Source organism: Balaenoptera physalus (assembly GCF_965194825.1).
Source record: "Balaenoptera physalus genome assembly, chromosome: 15".
NCBI classification, from domain to species: Eukaryota; Metazoa; Chordata; class Mammalia; order Artiodactyla; family Balaenopteridae; genus Balaenoptera; species Balaenoptera physalus.
Genome location: NC_138894.1, coordinates 38730955 through 38745144, shown reverse-complemented (window position 1 = coordinate 38745144; position 14190 = coordinate 38730955). Strand labels below are relative to the sequence as shown.

Sequence of the window (14190 nt, the reverse complement as noted above, 5' to 3'; positions counted from 1 at the left end):
TAATGACCTCTATCATTCTTCAGAGAGATGGCAATTAAACAGTGGGGGAAATAATGAAAATGTGAAAACTATGTACTGGAGGAGAGACTTTCAATAAAGACAAGAACTTCTGTCATGATTATTTTTAGAACATAAGCTGCTTAAGGACAGGGACCGCTTTCAGCTTATTTCCCCTCTGGAACTTGCAAGAAAGACCACACACGTGGTAGGCAGGGCAAGAGGGCCCTTTCTCAGTTCTGCGTGTGACCAAGCTGGCCCCCGCAGAGGGTGACACTGGCTCAACACGGGGCCCTACAGCCGGCCTGGCCTGTGCTCCCTCCTGTACCCCACAGACTACTCCCGAGGCGCCTGGTCGCCAAGGGAGACCTTGCTCACAGGGGAGCAAGCGGGAGACCAGCCCCCAGCACATTCTGTGGCCAAGAGGACAATGAAGAACTTCTTGGCTCTGGCTACTGCTAGGACTGTGCTGGCTGGTTCGAGCTGTGACAGGGAGCTCAGAGAGGCCAAGGCCCTGTGATGCAATGACAGAGCCAGGGCCAACAGGAAGCACAGGGGGACTTTTCACTCCTGCCTAGGAAGCTGGCGGTGCAGCAGGCAACGTGACTGCCCACCAAGCACCCAGTAGCAGAAGTCAACAGGTTCTAACAGGCTAACAAAAGCATCCAGATGGCAATGAGTGTAAGATTTGGGGAATTTGGGAAAGCTTCAGCAAAGCAACCGGGAGTCGACTAAAATCAACAGCAACAGGACTCCTCGAGAACAATCACAATCAAGGCCTCCTCCCAGGGGCCCCTATTTACACTCCTTATTTGCAAGGTCAAGGAGAAAGGGAAACAAAGTCTCCTGAACCACTACTGGCGAACCAGCAGCACACCCGATGGTCTTCAATACTGACTGAACACAATTACTGTGTGCCCAGCCCCGGGTGACGGAGGGGCAAAGGGCAGGGGCTGAGGAAGAGAGCGTGGCAGCCACTCGCTTGTGCCCCAGCCTTACCCTCAGATTCCAGTTTGCTCCGAGTTTCTCTGCTGAGACATCTCACAGGCTGTTCAGAGCAGTGAAAGAAGAGTCTAGGCTCTGGCTGCTTGAGACCAACCCCCGACCGTGTCCCCAGGCAAGACACTGCGCTCTGTGCCTCAGGTTCCCATCACGGGTGCGCTTCTCCACCACCTCACGGCAGCACTAATACGCTGGGAATGGGTAAACTGGGCCGGTGCTATTTACAGGTATGAAATGATTATCATTTAGGCCTCGTTTAATCCAACAAATGTTGAAAAAAGCTACAATAAAGGAAGATTTTGTTTAACATGGGAGTAGCACTCTCTACAAGGATGCTCTATGGCCCTCTTGGTCTCCTCCCTTGCTCTCACCTCCCTGGGTGCCCGCTCAGGACTTTCTACGCCAAGGATGCGCCTGCACGCTGACATGCATGTTCTCCTTTAGCCTCACCCTGACCCTAACAAGGCTGGCGCTGCTGTCTCCACCTCACAGACGAGGAAGCTGAGGCTCTGAGGGTAAGTGATAAGAGGGGCAACCAAGGAGCCTGAAGGGCCCGGGAGAACACGCTGCACAGGGGTCATGGGAAGAGACAGTCACAGAGGAGGCAAACGCCATAGGCAGGAGAACGAGACAGGGATAGGAATGTGCCCTGTGCACCTGGCAACATGAAGGACGCTCATCACTCACGGAGCTTACAGTTCAGTCGGTACAAGTTACTGTGCTATAGAATCTGAGTTCCAATAGGAAATCGAACCCCATCTGACCTGGGGGGAGAACGGGGCTCTGGAGAAACCTGAGCTCATACGGGTCACAGAAGCAGTGCGGGTGCAGCTGGGCCACCCTTCTCCCCCTTTTCTTTGCCCCTCATGAACTCTTCTCCAAGGCAGGTGGCAGGGAGAAAGGTCACGTCCTAAAATGTTGGTACCACTGCCTATTTTGAAATACATGCTAACATGCCCAAGAATTTCACTCATGGTTAAGGCAACCAGAAATAAACCGTCATCACCTGAAACTAATACAATATTGTAAATCAACTATATTTCAATAAAAAAAATAAAGTGTCATTACATTCTTAGAGCAGTGGCCTGCAGTCACTCTAGCCTGGTCTGTAACTGGCCAGGTACCAAGCCCTCACCTGTCTCCTCATCTTCAAATGCCTTCTTGTTCCCTTCTCTCGGCAGTTCTCGGGCCCTGCTCTCTGCCTGAAATGCCCTTCATCCTCTCTGTGACCACCCATATCCCACCAGTCCTTCAAAATCCTACTTTTCCAGAAGGCTCCAACCACCATTGCCAGATGCCACTATCTGACCACATGTTAAGCCACTTGAATCTCTTCCATTCATCACTTTGTTCTATAAAGTTTTGTATTTCACTTATTTAGGTTTCAATTCCAAATATTTCATTTACATTCTCTCACCAGTACTTTAACGTGATGAGCATAGGAACCATGTTGTATCTGCACTGTCCCCACAGAACTATGTACTTGTACGACGTGAGGCTCATAATATTCACTGAGATGTATCCTCGCTCCACTCAGAAAAGGGGCTGACTGTGAGCAGAGGTACACTGCAGAAGGCTGTCTAAGGCTTTTGGAGCCTTCACACTCACTAGGGCGGGAAAATAAAATAGGACAAAAACAAGTGTTAGGTTAGTGTGAAGAAACTGGAAACCTCATATGTTGCTGGTGGGATGTAAAATAGTGCAGCCACTTTGGAAAACGGTGTGGCAGTTCCTCAAAAAATTAGAGTTACCGTATGACCCAGCGATTCCACTCCTAAGTATGTACCCAAGCGAACTGAAAACATATGCCCACATGAAAACTAGTATATGAATGTTCATAGTAGCCTTATTCATAATAGCCAAAGTAGAAACAACTCAAACGCCCACCAACTGCTGAATAAACAAAATGTGATATATCCACAAAATGGAATGTTATAACAAAAAGGAATGAAGTACTGATATACGCTACAACATAGATGAACCTTGAGAACACTATGCTTGTGAAAGAGGTCACATACTATACAAGCCCATTTAGATGAAATGTCCAGAATAAGCAACAGAAAGCAGATTAGTGGTTGCCAGGGGCTGGGACAAGGGGAGAATGAGGAGTGACTCCTAATGAATACAGGGTTTTTTGGGCGGATGATGAAATTTTCTGGAATTAGACAGTGGTTACGGTTGCACAGCCTTGTAAATATACTAAAATCCACCAAATTGTACATTTTAAAAGAATGAATTTTATGGTATCTTAATTAAAGAAACAAACAAATAAACGAAAAAACACCCTCAGAAAAGAAATGCTAGTATGCGGCTATGATCCTCAAACTTTAGAATATACAAAAAGCACCTGGGGTGCCTAAGATAAAAACTCCTGGGCTTCCCTGGCACCATCACAAAAATTATAGCCCAAAAGATTCAGCGGGGAACCCAGTAGCCTGCATTTAACAAGCACACTAGGGGACAGTGATGCAAATATTAGCCACGAAGCATGCTTCTCGAAACGTAAGTATAATGAAAAGAAATTGTAACTTAGGATCAGAAGAGCTGGATTCAAATTCTGGTACTGCTCCTTCCTAGTTATATGACCTTAGTCAAATCACATAACCTCTCAGCTCCTGAGTTTCCCCAACCATAAAATGCAAAGAAGAATGTCTCCCTCCCAAGAGACAGTGCACATAAAGTGTCTAATAGAATACCTGGCACACTGTCAGTGCTCCAGCGATGCTAGTGAATCCTAACTGGGTGCCAATTCCATTCAACCAACATTGTCAAGTGACTACAGTACGAAAGGCCCGGTGCAAGGGGATGGTAATTAGTAGGACAAATTTTTAAAATCACCAATTAATGGATTTTACAAAGTATGAAATAGACTTTAAAGATCAAGCACCACTGTTTTATAAATTTCAAATTAGCATATTACTTTTTCTGACCCTGGAAAAGTGAATTTGGGAGTTTATCAGGAAAAACAAAAAAGATGTGTTCAGGCATTTGATGATTATAAAGAATTTCTTTTTTTTTTTTTAATTTGTTTTATTTATTTATTTATTTATTTATTTGGCTGCCGTTGGGTCTTTGTTGCTGCGCGCGGGCTTTCTCTAGTTGCAGCGAGCAGGGGCTACTCTTTGTTGCGGTGCTCAGGCTTCTCATTGTGGTGCCTTCTCTTGTTGTGGAGCACGGGCTCTAGACGCGTGGGCTTCATTAGTTGCAGCACGCAGGCTCAGTAGTTGTGGCTCACGGGCTCTAGAGCACAGGCTCAGTAGTTGTGGCGCACGGGCTTAGTTGCTCCGTGGCATGTGGGATCTTCCCGGACCAGGGCTTGAACCCGTGTCCCCTTCATTGACAGGTGGATTCTTAACCACTGTGCCACCAGGGAAGCCTATAAAGAACTTCTGAAAGCTACTTAATAAAATTGATAGCTGTATTGTACTGTGTACTGTTCTGCTATTTATTTTTTTCTTCGTACTTTCTCTCCCCAAGCAGAACGTAAGCTTAGAATCTGGTACCATGCCTTATGCTTTTCTCACGTCCCCGTAACATCTACCCCATTCCTGGGGCAGACAGAAAATACTCCATAAGAATGCACTTAATGAATGCACTTAATGGTGATCTGTTACCTTCAGGTCACGGTGGATAATAGGAGTTTTGCACTGATGCAGGCGGGCAACAGCTTCACAGGTGTCACAAAATATCTGGAGTACTTCATTCTCTGTAAAACCTGTTTGCAGGCGCTGGTTCATCAGGTTGACCACCTGGCCTCCTGAGAGGGGTGCAGAGCAGAGGAAAGGTTATAAACTTTCAGACCCATCACTTATCCACGAGAATGAAAGGCTGTCCACAGAGGAGCAACCTGGACTCGGCCCATCACTGGCTGAGCCAGGACTAAACCCCGGTATCTTGATTCCCAGGCTGGGACTTGTTTTCTACGGCGTCAAAACAGTTTCTTCATTATATAAAGCAGCCCAGATGTGAGCTGCCCTCATTCTGTCTTCAAGATTAGTAGCAGAACTGACAATATGGTCCTGGCTCTAGTTGCCTGGTTATACTGTCCCTGTTGTGCACTGGACGAGGCCACAGGTTCAATCTGCTGTATCTTTTAGTAAGAATCAGATTGCACAATAGACCCCAGGAGGAGGAAGAAGGCAGTTTGATAGTCTGTATTTTAGAAACAGCTTGGTCTCTCTGGCTTTACTGCTTGCTGCCTGGTCTGCAGAAATGCTACACCAGCATTTAATCTCCAGGACCGAAAGACTGATGACCTCGCTTAGAAAATTATCCAGCTCCCTGGACTCTCCTACTGCCTCGTCTCTAAACATTTTACTGTCCCAAAAGGAAGGAGCAGGAGGAGACAAACTGTCAAGTTCAAATGTGGTAGTATTTTACAAAATCAGGTTAACAGCTGTTACAGCGAAGGCTGAAATTATTGGTTAACATCACATTTTAAGCATTACTAACATATTTAATTTATGGACAATATCTGTAAAGGCAAGGAACGTGTTAGTGGAACTAAGGGTGATTACAAAACTGGGCACCAAACAGTGAGACAATGACCCAAGAATGTAAGTGACAGCTGCTTAGACCAAAAAAGCCAAACCTCCAAACAATAGCTGTATGAAATGCAGTCAACTCGGAATAAATTCATGCTACAGCCTGGGTTTCCCAAGATAAATACTGCTTGAAACTCCGAGCTTTCAACTACTTGACTCTACTGTTAATGGCAGCATCATTTGAATGTAGCCTTCCTGGCAATCACAGATCTCCAGCAAGAAGAGCAGGGTCATTTCCATTAGACGAAAAGGATTCTTTTACCCCCTAATGCAAGGATGGTGGTGTGGGTGGAGAAGAGAACACATGAGTGAGGGAGGCTGAATTGTTCCCTTAGTCTATCTGGAGTTGGGTCTTTATTATGTGCCTTCATCATTTGTTTTAAAGCATCACGAAGAACACATTCATTCTCATTCTCATACATTCGCATTCATATATAAGCACCAAACCTTCCCAAACCTAACAAAAGTAAAGTTTTGTATTATCTACCTCTCTGAATTATTTGTGCCACTGATACTCGCCATTGTAAGAATAACCAAGAAGTGACAGAAGGCTCTGTAGCTTTTAGCCTCTTTGTTTTCCAATCTTTAAAACTGGAACAACATACGTTAGGGTACAGTGCACCTTAACTGAAATGACCCCACACCCTTGACAATCAAAGTGTTAGAGAAATGAGAGCTTCAGGTATGGCGCATGTACTTACCCCTGCAGAAGTCCATCAGAATGAGCACTTCCCACACGTCACCGCTACTCACATTGTTGATACTGGAGTCAATGTAACCCACGATGTTCTTGTGCCCCGACAGGTCCCTCTGTAAAGAAGAGTTGAGAAATAAATTATCAGTTACAGACACCAGTAGAGACAGGACGAGCCAGGCTTTTCCATTAGCCCAGATAACTTAAATACACAGAAACAACACTAACAGTGATAAGAGACAAGCCTAAGGAGCAGGGTCAAGAGCAGGTTTCCGCGGGTCTCTGAGATTCACGGTCAGCTCTTCAGTAGCAATTCTGCAACCCTTCTAAACCACAACGCTCTCCTGAACTAAATTCTAGAACCAAATGCACACATGGTGCCTACTTGCTCACGGCATCAACATTCCATATAAACCAGAAGCAAAGACTCCCATCTCCGGAAACATTGCAGAGGGGCTAACAGGAGAGCGACAGCATGAACTATTTAAATATGTGAATTTTAAATTCAGAAAAATGAAACTGATTTTTTTCCTGGTTGTAGGAACACAAGTGAACTCAACTTGACTTTTAAACTATTCATACTGTTTTTCTCCCTCTAGGAAATATATGAAAAGAATAACCGCTTTTTAAAGTTTTGAAGGGACTACAATGGCATCCAGACCTAAGCATTTTGCCCACAATTAAGCCTCTCAAGCCAACCAACTGGGATATAAGATGGGTTATGTTTCCAGCTCTCCGGTTGGAACTGCATCTCTCAGAGCTGCTTGTGGAATTAATTTTCCAACAAATACATACTGAGCACCTCCCATGTGTCAGGACCCATTTAGACACTGAAGTTGCCTCATCCCTCGGTCTGGTTATTTCAACATCCATAGAGGCAAATCTTTGTAACGATGATGTTCAAAATCTAAGGTCATTAGTGAGCAAAAACTGAGCAAGCTGGGTAATGGGATTTACGCACAAAGTAAGGTTTTATTTTATCTTTTTAATAAAGATATTTATTTATTTATTTTTGGCTGCGTTTGGCTTTGTTGCTGCGCGCGGGCTTTCTCTAGTTGCTGCAAGCAGGGGCAACTCTTTGCTGCGGTGCACGGGCTTCTCATTGTGGTGGCTTCTCTTGTTGCGGAGCATGGGCTCTAGGTGCGCGGGCTTCGGTAGTTGTAGCACGCGGGCTCAGTAGTTGCAGCACATGGGCCCTAGAGCGCATGGGCTCAGCAGTTGTGGCACGCGGGTTCAGTTGTTTTGGCTCACGGGCTCTAGAGCACAGGCTCAGTAGTTGTGGCACGCGGGCTCAGTAGTTGTGGCTCGTGGGCTTAGTTGCTCCGCGGCATGTGGGATCTTCCCGGACCAGGGCTTGAACCCGTGTCCCCTGCATTGGCAGGCAGATTCTCAACCACTGCGTCACCAGGGAAGTCCCAAGGTTTTATTTTTTAACTAGTTTTAATAAATTGTTTTACTTTGTTTAATGAAAGAAATGGGAGGAAGGAGGTGGGAAACCTGGTTCTGTAAGAGTCAGCATACAAATGTGGCAACTTGAACCACCGCCACAATAACTGGAGCTTCAGCTGTTCAAAGTGATACGGTCTCTTTTAATCTGAAAGTACATACCCAAACAAGAGGAGGCCTCACAGTATCAAACCAACACACCTGAACTCTGAGCATCCAAGTTAAAATTCCTTAGAACTTTCCTCTGAGTGAAGGATTAAGAATGACTATTGCCTCAGAAAGGTAGACCAAAGGTAAAGACGTGATTGCTTCTACTGGCGACTGGGAAGTCGCTGGAGATCTAGGCAAGAACAGTTTGGTAAAAGGAATAAAGTGAAGTAAGAACGGAGCTGGACTTGCGAAGAATGGGAGTAGAATACGTAGAGCCAGTGGCTACAGGTGATTCTTTCAGGACATTTTGAGCTTAAAAAGAGGAGCAGCACTGAACTGAGGGAAAGAATTTTTAGGATGGGAGAGGACTGAGCACTGGAGAGTGAAAGGAGCCAGGACAAAAAGGTGCTTTAAGATACAGGAGAGGATGAGGATAACCGAGCGAACAAAGTCCTGCAGGTAGAAAAGGGAAGGGATTAGGAGCACTGTTAAAGGGACTGATCTTTCAGAGACATTTCTTTCCTGGCAAGCAGTAAGGAAATAAAAATGGGCATACATATTGGTTTAAGGCTGGGGAAAAAAAAAGGGAATTTGAGGAAGTTCAGATCTACTGTTCTGTTTTTGGTAGAGTACAAGATCATCTTCAGACTGTTAGGGAATGAGAAAGAAGCTTGATGAGAGAAATAAAAGGCTTAGAGCAACTGTTTTGGATAATAGACAAGGGAGATGATGAGGCAGAAAAGCAGCCTCTAGAATTCAAGTTTCTCTAAACAGAAAGTGATTTCAGGGCTCATGTTTTAGAGGACTATCCTTCTGCTTTTCAGTCTTATCAGCTCTTCTAGAATTTGTTTCCATTTACACAGTCCTAGAAGTAGGAAGAAGTGGAGAGAATTTCTTTGAAACAAAATGCAGCAGCAGATCATGTCCTCCAAATGTCCACAAGAAGGAATGAAAGACTAATGTTTCTACATTTAGCTGTTTGAAAAAGAAATCAGCAATGTTGCCTCTGAGTTTGTCTCATCCCAAGAGGAATAATAAGAATCTGGAAGGAAAATCAGAAGCAACTGATAGAGCCAAGAGGAGGTCAAGAGCTATTAGAGGACCCAAACTGGATAATTAACATCTGCAGATGGCATCCTAGAACACTCTGCCAAGATGCTGGCTGATCAGTCCACGCCCAAATTCCTGTTCATTGTGTCTTCTGCAGAGATCCTGAGATATGTCCAAGCAGAAAAGACCGCCTCTTTGGAGGGAGATGATGGCATTTTACTTTTAACAACTTGATGACACAGCGACGTCTCTGATTTTAGGATGTCACTGGTTTAGAACTGATAGAGAAGATCTGTTTGAATGGCTGTGAAATGTAGAAAAGGTCACGAGAAAATCTTACTACAAGCTGAGATAGACTCACATTCATGGGCAGTGTGACAGCACTTCTCAGCAGCAACATGCCAAAGGATGTCCAAGCTTTCCCTGGCTTTAGTTAAAAGACCAGCCCCAGGCTTACAGAACAGAATGGACGTAGAGGTCTGGGATGGAACCTGCATGGAGGCACCTCAGTTACTACCGGTTTACTCAGGAAAAGGCAGGATACAAGGAAGATGCTCTGATGCCCTCGGCTACAAGTATTATTTGGAGAATTGAGATAAAAGTCTACATGATGAGTATAAGTCAAACTCTGATTTTCAGGGGAGTGGGGAATGTTCAGTTAAACTATGGATTAGATCAGTTTATATTACATTAAATCATGGAAGCAGTGATAAGTCTAAAGACTTGTATTGTCATTTTAAACTTTATTTTAAAATTAACATTAAACCACACGGATAAACATGTTATTAGAAGACCTGCTTTACTGAAGAGATATTTAAAGTGTTTGTAGTTAGCTTATTAACTTTCAGAGTTAAATGCTTGAAGTGATGAAAAACTTTTTTCACAAACACATACAAATAGTACCATTTGAAAATGAGGCCTTCTACCCAGATCCTATAGATGACCACACATTTCAAGTTTATCTGTGGTCCTAATTAATGGTGCTTGTAGCGCAGAACAGTATTCTATCCCGAGCTTCAAAATCCCTGCAGCAGGAAATTCCTACCTAAGAATCTTAAAGCCTTTTAAGAAAGCAGAGGACTCAATTCCTAAGTACATCTATAAAAGCCTTTATATTTATGTTCAAGAAAACAAAGAAGATAGCGTTCTAAGTAGCACATCAGTAATGTCACTCACCTTGAAACAGTAAAATGAGTATAGTATGTAACTGATTTCCTTATGTATCTTTTGCTCAGGTCACCCTTCCTTGGAACGTCCGCGTGACAAATCCCTGCAAATTCCTCATGCCGACAGTGCCTGCATTTGCATACAGTAAGCTTCCAAAGAGGTCTATTTACCTGTTTTGACCCTCCGAATAGTCGATGGTTTCTGAGTTTATGACTCGGCACTATTGCTGCCAACTTCTAGAATCACACTATGATTCCACAGACACTTTTAACCCAAGTTCAGCTTCTTATTAACTTAAGGATGAAGGAAAGCAGTTCTAAGGCCTGGAATTAGTTTCTCTCTCCCAAAGTTGCTTTGTAAAAGTCTTCGGCCTTACTATGCCCCACCCACCTTCTCTAAAATTTCCTAAATTTTAGGAAAATTTCCGTTGTAACTCTAAATTTCCTTTGTAACTCTCCTTTATAAGTCTACATTTCCTTTGTAACTCTTTATAATTCACAAGCAAACAAAAACGATATCAAGTCCAGTGCAGTAGTGAAGAGAAACGCTTTGAGATCTGGACTGGCCCTGGATTTCTACCGAAGGCAACGTATCTGGGGCCCTTATGGGTTTCTGTTACGTAAGTCCCAGATATAATCCTGCCTACAATCACATTTATTCTCCCTTTTCCAAGTCTTACTCATTAATTAATCCTCTACTTACTGAATAGATCTTTAAAGTCATTTAGAGTCTGATTCTAGAGGCATGTTGCTCAAACTTTAATAAGCATTGAATCACCTGGGGATTCTGTTTAAAAACAGATTCTAATCTAGTAGCTCTGGGATAGAGCCTGGGGTGCTCCTGGGCAGTGGCACTTAAAGTACCAAAGATCTAGAGGAGTGCTACTCAAAATGTGTTCCACAAACATTTTCTAGGTAGAAGCCAGTCCACAAGGAGATAAGGAGCTTACTCCAGGATATAAATCAATCAGTTCACTAAGATGACTTTCTCCTTTTCCTAGTGAGACTTTACCTATGAGGGAAGTAGTTCATTGACTTACGTTCTGGCACAAGATCTTTAGTGTAGCACCTATACATTTATAGCCAATTGATTTTTGACAAGGGTGCCAAGACAATTCAATGAGGAAGAGAAGAGTCTTTTCAAAAAATGGTGTTGGGACAACTGGATATCTATATGCAAAAGAATGAAGTTGGATTCCTACCTCACAACACATACCGAAATTAACTCAAAATGGAACCGAGCAGAACCCTGTAGGGCCCACCAAGTACAAAACTGAGCAGTTAATGATTAGGACAACAGAGTCACGGAGTCAGTGTCTGATGCACATTCCTGAGTTGTTTATATACTACAACTGCCACCAGAGGAACAAAGCTAACTGCATGATAACCAGACTGTAGCCATGACATAAGCTGTGCCATCCTGAGCAGTACTGAATCTGTGGCTAGCACACCTCCGAGAACTGGGCTCAAAGAGAATGGGATTAACATTACTGCTCATAATAATCTATATCTCTGTGGGCATCAAAATAACTGTAGCTTGTTCTGCCTGTAATATGTAAGCGGCCAACTAAAATTGTCAGCAAAGAGATGCTACAGACCCATGTTGACATCTTCCACTCTGAGAATACGGCACCCTATGTCAGCATGAAGAAGTTACAGAAGATAGACCTTCACCCCCAATCCCATAGAAATGGAATGATGTTAGACAGTGGGGATTTGAAAGCAGCTCTTTTGCCCCTTTCCTGTTTGCCCATTTCTGTTCCCCTCCAACCTTGAAAGAACCTAATTAACCTGTTGATTCTTTTCCTAGATTAAAAAGAAGTAAGAATGAAGAATTAAGTAAAGAATGACCAGCTCTTTACCCCCAACAGTTGCCTTAGCAATCCTGCGGGCAGATCATACGGGCAAGATAACATCTGAAGAGAGAGTCAGCCAGCCTGCATGCAATGGAGAATGATGCAGAACCCAACCTCCTGCCTTGATGATTCACTGAGATTCTTCCCCTCACCATTTTCTCTTTAAAAACCCTCATGGGGACTTCCCTGGTGGCGCAGTGGTTAAGAATCCGCCTGCCAATGCAGGGGACACGGGTTCGAGCCCTGGTCCGGGAAGATCCCACATGCTGCGGAGCAACTAAGCCTGCGTGCCACAACTTCTGAGCCTGTGCTCTAGAGCCCGCGAGCCACAACTACTGAGCCTGCATGCTGCAACTACTGAAGCCCACGTGCCTAGAGCCCATGCTCCGCAACAAGAGAAGCCACCGCAATGAGAAGCCCACGCACCGCAATGAAGAGTAGCCTCTGCTCACTGCAACAAGAGAAAGTCCGCGCTTAGCAACGAAGACCCAACGCAGCCAAAAAAAAAAAAAACTGTCATGGCTGAGCAGAATCTTCGGAGTTGGTCTCGGGACATGAGTCCACGTTCTCCCCAGATTGCTGGCTTTTTCTGATTAAAGCACCTTCCCTTTCTATTGGCACTTGCCTCTTGATTATTGGCTTTTGAGCAGTGAGCAGTTGAACTTGAGTTCAGTAACAAAAATGGACCACAAATCTAAAAACTCCTCAAAGAAAATACATATGCAAATCTTCATGATGTTGGATTAGGCAATGGTTCTTAGATATGACACCTAAAGCACAAGCAGTCAAAGAAAAAATAGATAAACTTCGCTTCATCAAAATTAAAAACTTTTGTGCTTCAAAGGACACTATCAAGAAAGTGAAAAGAAAATGCAAAGAATGATCTGCAAATCATACATCTGATAAGAATCCAGTATCCATGGGAATTCCCTGGAGGTCCAGTGGTTAGGATTCCGTGCTTCCACTGCAGGGGGCACGGGTTCGATCCCTGGTCGGGGAACCAAAATCCCACAAGCCACGTGGCATGGCCAAAAAAACAGAATCCAGTGTCCAGTCTATGTAAAGAACTCTTAAAACTCAACAATAAAAAGACAACCCAATATAAAAATTGGCAAAGGATCAGAATAGACATTTTTCCAAAGAGCATATGATAAGCACATGGAAAGATGCTCAACACCATTAATCACCAGGAAAATGCAAATCAAAACCATAATGAGATTATCACTTCATAACCACTGGAATGGCTATAATCAAAAAAAGAAACAATAAAAAACATCAGCAAGTATACAGAGATTGGAACCTTCATACACTGCTGGTAGGAATGTAAATAGTGCAGCTTCTACAGAAAATACTTTGGCATTTTCTCAAAAAGTAGAGTTACCATCTTACCTTGCAATTTCACCCCTAAGTATATACCCAAGAGAAATGAAACATTATGTTCACAAAAGCTTGTACACAGACGTCCATAACAGCATTATTCATAATAGCCAAAGAGTGAAAAAAAAAAAAAAAACCCAAATGTCCATCAGGATAAACAAAATGCGGTATATCCAGACAATGGAACATTATGCAGCCATGAAAAGGAATAAGTACTCATACATGCTACAACATGGATAAACCTTGAAAATATTATGCTAAGTGAAAGATGTCAGACACAAGAGCTTACTGTATGAGCCCATTTATAAGAAATGTCCAGAATAGGCAACAGAAAGCAGATTAATGGTTGCCAGGGACTGGGGCAAGGGAGAAGGGGGAGTGATTGCTAATGGGTGTGAGGTTTCATTTTGGGGTGATGAAAGAAATATTCTGGAATTTGATAAACGATGATGGGTGAATGACCTTGTGAATAAAAAAATCACTGAATTATGTTTAAATTATATTTATATTTAAAAGGATGAATCATCTCAATTTATGAAGAAAAGTAGTATGACAAGCTGGGGGGAAAATAACATAAACAAACACACAAGGGGGAAAAAGGAAAAGAAAACAAGATCCTTTGAGCAGCACTGATCTAGAGCAGCCAGGCAGCCCATGCATGAGTCCCTGCTATGGCCTTTTGACAAGAAGTTTGCTTAGATTAATGTCATTTCCTTGGGCCCTCAGCCCATCTGCAGACAGCCCTTTCTGTTGATCTCCTTTACATCCAGCTAAAAACTTCCACCTCCTGATTCTAGACTGCCCTCTTCAGAAAAAAATAAGCCTAGTCTATTTTTTCACTTTCCAAACAATTGAAATATTATTATTTAGACTCTACGTTTTTTCTTCTCTGGGTTAAACAGACCCAC

The 14190-nt window shown here is 43.4% G+C and overlaps 1 protein-coding gene across 19 annotated transcripts in view; it reads right to left on the bottom strand.

Annotated features, from left to right (window-relative positions):
• The window catches only part of AAK1 (AP2 associated kinase 1), a 169065-nt gene that overhangs the window by 77328 nt on the left and 77547 nt on the right, over window positions 1–14190 (bottom strand). For all 19 annotated transcript variants that reach the window (XM_082425985.1, XM_082425986.1, XM_082425989.1 and 16 more), the window contains exons 4-5: window positions 6245–6353; window positions 4614–4756 (exon numbers count right to left, since the gene is read on the bottom strand). In XM_082425985.1, coding sequence (XP_082282111.1) covers window positions 4614–4756; window positions 6245–6353 — 252 coding nt within the window. The remainder of the gene's footprint in view (window positions 1–4613; window positions 4757–6244; window positions 6354–14190) is intronic.